This window comes from Mastomys coucha, unplaced genomic scaffold, assembly GCF_008632895.1.
Source record: "Mastomys coucha isolate ucsf_1 unplaced genomic scaffold, UCSF_Mcou_1 pScaffold15, whole genome shotgun sequence".
Taxonomy (NCBI): Eukaryota; Metazoa; Chordata; class Mammalia; order Rodentia; family Muridae; genus Mastomys; species Mastomys coucha.
The window spans coordinates 142,991,796-142,997,333 of NW_022196897.1; the positions used below are offsets into that span (position 1 = coordinate 142,991,796).

A 5,538-nucleotide genomic window follows, 5' to 3' on the forward strand; every position below is an offset into this window, starting at 1 on the left:
CAGAAATCCACCTGCCTCTGCCTCCCAAGTGCTGGGATTAAAGGCGTGCACCACCACCGCCCGGCCTGTTCGATTCTTAATATGCGAAGACTCAGGTCCGAACATGATAAGTAATGTGCCCAAGATCACAGAGCCAGGAAGCTAAAGATCCAACGGGCCCAAACCTTGTGCACAAAGACTCCACTGAATGGTTGGCAGAAACTGAAGCTCAGTCTGGTCCTGGAACTGGAACTCAACTGGGTCCTGGACTCTCAGAGACCCTGGACTCAACCCTCAGCCTCCTGGGACCCCTCTCCTGTCTGCATACTCATGGGTGGTTTCAGATGGAGTTCGGGGCTCTGTCTGACCACTTCCTGGGAGCACAGGAAAGGGGCCAGGATCTGGGTAGGAAGAAACCAAACCAAGAACTATGAGTTGTCCTCATTTACTGGAGAAAGGTATTCAGGTCCAAGTCTGGAGTAGCCCAGGTTGAGAACTCAGGAAGCCACTAGGAGCGTCCCAGGAGCCTGTCTCCATCCTCATCCCCTGCACTCTCACCACTGACTTCAGAAGACTCCACCCGCTGAGTGAACCCCAAATGCCAACACAGAGTAAGGCCTTTGTGAAGACATTACACTCCCATGTAACTGAAAGAGAAAGGAGGCCTGGCCTAGGGAAGGCCCAGGCTACAAACAGGTGGTAAATGATCCTTTGTCAGATAGACCTGTGTCCTCTAGGGCACAGGAGTTTATTGAGAACATGCTGGATAGAGGACCCAAAGGAAAGCATGAACAACACCCCAATACCCTAAGGAAGAAGACCTCACCCCCCCCCACACACACACACACACACACAATAGAAGCAAGAGGCAGTTAAGTGCCCTACGGCAGACATGTCATTAGAGTGCTGTCAACTCCATGGCTCCTGGCCAGGCCACTCTGGGTGTTGTGCCAGGCCATCAACTGTCAAGTGCAGACAATACTACAGCCTCTTCCAGTGGTGGCAGTATAGCCCATGAAGATTCCAGCTCCCCATGCCAAGGTCAGGAAGCCAGGGCAGGACTGTCCCCCCTAGCTACCACCATGTCAAGGAAGAGGCAGCCAGAGCATGGGCTGCACCTAGATGCCCACTCACAGCCGACTGTCTCTCCCAGACAGCTCTCCAGTCCTCCACACACACAGAGGGAATACCCCTAACTAGCAGGGCAGTTTCTCTCTTCCCACAGGGAGCACGGGCCAAGTCTGCCCAAGCCACTCTCAGAGGGGACAGTAAGACAATATCCTGGGATTGAGGAAGTGGCCTCTGAACCAGTTCTCCCACGACATCATCCTCCCAGGCTGTGGGACCGTTAGACTGGGCGGAAGTGGACTCAAGCCAAGGGGATGTTCCCAGATGTCACGCTTTCAAATTGGATCCGCCCCAAAAGGCAGGCGAAGACAGGCCTGCCGGGGAAGCCCTGGGTAAGGGCTTAGGATGGTGTTCGGCCTCTCCTTGCCAGGGGATAGCCACGGGTTCCCTGGCAGCCCGACACGAACAGAGAGCCAGGAAAGCCTGCTGACCTGGGGGCGGGGTCCTGGGCAGCTTAAACCCGAGGTCAGCCCTGGCTGACTATCCCCACTCACCCATCGGAGCATCCTCTAAAACGGTTTTACCGCGGGTGGGAAAGTGCACATCGGGGTCCTTTAGTCGGTGTCTTATCCATAATACCCCTCACGAGAAAAGTGGAAAAGAGAAGGTGGGGCACTCTCTCCCTGCTTGGTCAGCGTTAAACTGGCCGCCTGTGGCCTCAGGCCCTGGTGCTCTTGAGCCCGGATGACCGGTCCTCACCCGCCCCTGCGACTCCCTCCTTTTCCCCCTAGGTACCCACCTTGAGATAGTCGTTCTCGGAACGCAGCTCTTCCAGCTCCCGCATCAAGCCTCCGGGCCCACAGTCCAGCATCTCCTCGGTGAGGTCGGAGAAGGCTAGCGAGGCGCTGAGTGGCAAGCGGCTGCTACCCACCGACGATGCTGCCACCGACGGCTCATCCGGGGAGGCGGGCGGCCGCGGAGGCTGCTGCCCCGACGGCGCCGGCTGGGACGGCTGCCCGGTGCGGGTCCCCGCGGGGCCGCCCGCCGCAGACTCGGCGTCGCTGCTGAGCGCCAGCTCCAGGCCCAGCAGGCGCGCCTCCTCCGACGCGCAGTCCGACACCTCGGAGCTGCTGTCCGTGAGGCTGGGCGGCGGCGGCGGCGGGCGGGGCCCGGTACCCGGGCGAGGGCGGCCCTTGGCACGGACCCCCGTGCGCACCCCGGCCACCCGCGGCCCCGCGCCTCGAGTACCAGGAGCCACCGCGCGCCCCTTCTTGTCGGGCCTCGCCGAGGACGCGGCGCCACAGGCTGTAGCGGCGCCCGGGCCTGTACCGCGGCGGCCTTTGGCTAGAGACCAGCCGGCCACGTCCTTGGGCCGGGCTGGCGATGGCGCGCGGTGGCTCTTCTTCCTCTCCGCGGCAGGCGCGGGAGCAGGCGGGGGGCCGTAGCCCCGCGCCGGTGACTCTCCCGCTGGCGCCTCCATCGCGGCCTCCCCGGGTCTCAGCGAGCGGCGCGCATGGCCCGGGAGCGGCCGGCCTGGGTGTCCCTGCGGCGGGTCTCCGATGCGCTCCCGCCGCTCAGGCCGCGACTGAGCTCCGGTCTCCTGCGTCCGGGGGCTGCGCTCGGGCCCTGCCCCGCGCCGCGCGGCCTCTCCGCCACTCGGTGCTCTCAGCGCGCGGCCGGATCTCCTCCAGGCGCCGCGACTCCGACTCCGGCTCCGCCCGGTGCCCGCCCCCTCCGCCTCGCCGCGCCCCCGGAGCGCGCCCGGACCCCGACTGCAGCCTGCTCGGCGATCGCCGCCTGGGACTCCCAGTCCGGCTGAGGCCAGGGCCCCGGCTCCGCCCGGCGCGGCCCGCCCCCCACGCAGCCCCGCCAGCTCCCCGCCCCGCCGCCTCGGCTCGGGGGCGCGCGGCTCGGCGAACAAAAGGCGGACGCGGCGGGAGCAGCGGGGAGGGACGCGAGCTGGGAGCGAGGGAGGGATCCGCGAGGCAACAGCGACCCCCTCGAGGGTCAGGCGGGCCCGGGCAGCCGCGGCATCGGCTCGCTCCCGCCGCTCCGGGCCACCGGCCGCTCCGCTGCGGACTGGGGGATCACACCCGGCCGAGGAGCCTGGAAGCCCGGCGTCGCCGTGGGGGCCTCGTGGACCGCAGGAGAGAATATTTCCCGGCAGAGGCCTCGCGGACCTCAAAGGGCCGGAGCCAGCATCCATGCACACCCAGCACCCGCGCCGCGCGCCCCTTGTGGGTGCTGAGCCTGCGCGAACTCCGCCCCCTTTAGCTGGGCATGACAAACGACCCCATCCTATAGAACCGTAAACTGAACACGACCTGGCACGCGGACGCCTCTTGATGTGCGAAGAAGCAAGATAAAGCCTCCAGAGTGTGCTAGACTCCTCCTGCCTCGTCTGTCTGTCCGATGCCATAGGGACTGTGGTGCCCCACACGCATCCTGGACTTTGCACCCTAGTCGCCCATGAATCTGGGCATAGTCTTGTCTCCGCGACCCCAATTTCATGGTCTTCGCGATTACCTTCAGGCTGTGCCTTGAGGATGCCAGACCATTAGATGTTTAGAGGGCAGGTTCTAGACCAGTTAGGGGTTGGCATGGGCTGAAGACTGTGACCCTGAATACCAACAGGCTCAGGTCGTCTTCACCCCAGACTCCAAGGCCCCAATCCTGGTGAGCGTGATTTCTTTCCTCTTGAGCTACTCAGGCTAACAGAGGAAATTTCTCAGAGTTCTTTGGACCTGGGAAGGCGCTCATCCTCATAGTGGCTGCCCAATCTCTTGCCACCCAGAAGGGTAGCTCTTACACACACACACACACACACACACACACACACACACACACACACACTATGCGGCCTTTTTCTGCCTTTAGACCCTTCTCGGTCTTTCTCTACCCTTCTCCTTTGCCCCTTCTTTTCCCTGGGTTCCTCGTCCTCCTCTCCGCGTTTCTCTTCCACTCTGGCTCCTCCCCTTTCTCCTACCCTGACTTACGACGGGACCAGCTGGCTCAAGGTCTACTCCTTTTTCTCTTACCCACCCACTGTCCACGTTAAGGTACAAGCAGGTCTACCATAGCACCTGGGTAAGGTTGCTGGGCAGTGATTTGGGATCCTCCTACACCCAGGCCTCGGAGTCCAGCCCTAGCCTGGTCTAATGTACCTGTGACAAGTTCATTAGCATGCTTTTACTGGCTCCTCACTGTGATACAGAGAGGATGTGCAGTTCTTGGAAATTGTTGCCCCCTCTATGCTTCTCCTCCCGTATAGAATGTGGGTTTTTGCGGTGTGAGGGGGTATGCATGGGACCATCATCAGTTGGGTAGGCACTAATACAGACCATGCTCCATATTTCAACAAAGAATCTCAGAATTCTTCCCCCACATCTCTCTCTCAAGATGGCGTCTCATTATATTGCCAGACCGGCCTTGAGTTCATGGGCTTAAGCTTTTCAAATAGCTGGGAGTACAAAAGTCTGTCAACCCTTGTCTCAGAAGCATTAAGGAACTTATGTTTGGTTGCATTCTCCAAAAAGAAGCACATGGATATATATTCCAATTGCATTATTATTATTATTATTATTATTATTATTATTATTATTATTATTGTGTGAATGTCACACATGCATGTGCGCATGCAAGTGCACACACGCCACAGTGCACATGAAAGGTCAGAGGACAACTTTCAGGAGGTGCTGCTCTTCATCTGATCAGTAACTCTTCTCACAGCGACCCTGCACTCCCACCAGCCTCAGAGTCTGCTTCCTGCCCTCCAGTCTGGGCAGAAGAGCTCTGTGACATGGCATCTGCCAAGCCCTCACTCAGGAGCGTTCTCTGTTGCTCCCTCTCTCCATCGGTGGAATCCAGTCACCACACGGACAGTAAGGTTAGGCCTCGTGGGATGGCCACGTGAAGTCAGTCCAGCCGACTCCAGCTCCAGTCCCGGCTGGCCACCAGACCTTGAGAGGATGAGCTTACAGATGCCTCACTGGCAGCCTTCGCCACCACCAGTGAGGAGTAGAGACATGAGTTCTCTCACCAGCCCTGCCACCCAAAGTGCAGAACAACTCTCTGAAGGCACCAGGGTTCACCTGCCTCTTTTTTCCCACAAAGCAGTGGGTCACTGGAATGCACAGTCAAAGTCATATAGCTTGGAAATAGCCTGGTTTTGGTTTGTTTGGCCAGAGGCTGGCCTATTCTAGGACCTGCTACTAGCCGTTCAACTTAGGCACCTAGTGGGTGCTGGAAAAAAAAAAATCCAATTAAGGAGGAAGCCTTCAATGATGGCTTTAGTGGCCAGTTGTAAGAAATGAAGGGGATGCTGAAACAAAAGATGGCCTCAGCTCTCCCATTCAAGCTGCCAAACTGACCGATAGGATGGAAACCAAGTGGAAGCTAACTCACTGAAGCGAAAGTTGTTTTCATTTCTTTCTTTCTTTCTTTCTTTCTTTCTTTCTTTCTTTCTTTCTTTCTTTTTTTTTTTTGGTTTTT

The 5,538-nt window shown here is 59.0% G+C and overlaps 1 protein-coding gene across 1 annotated transcript in view; it reads right to left on the reverse strand.

Annotated features, from left to right (window-relative positions):
* Soga1 (suppressor of glucose, autophagy associated 1) overlaps window positions 1-3,261 on the reverse strand; it is a 71,064-nt gene extending 67,803 nt beyond the window's left edge. The window contains exon 1 of the mRNA XM_031372536.1: window positions 1,847-3,261. Coding sequence (XP_031228396.1) covers window positions 1,847-3,253 — 1,407 coding nt within the window. The 5' untranslated portion in view covers window positions 3,254-3,261. The remainder of the gene's footprint in view (window positions 1-1,846) is intronic.
* Window positions 3,262-5,538: the final 2,277 nt, after the last annotated feature.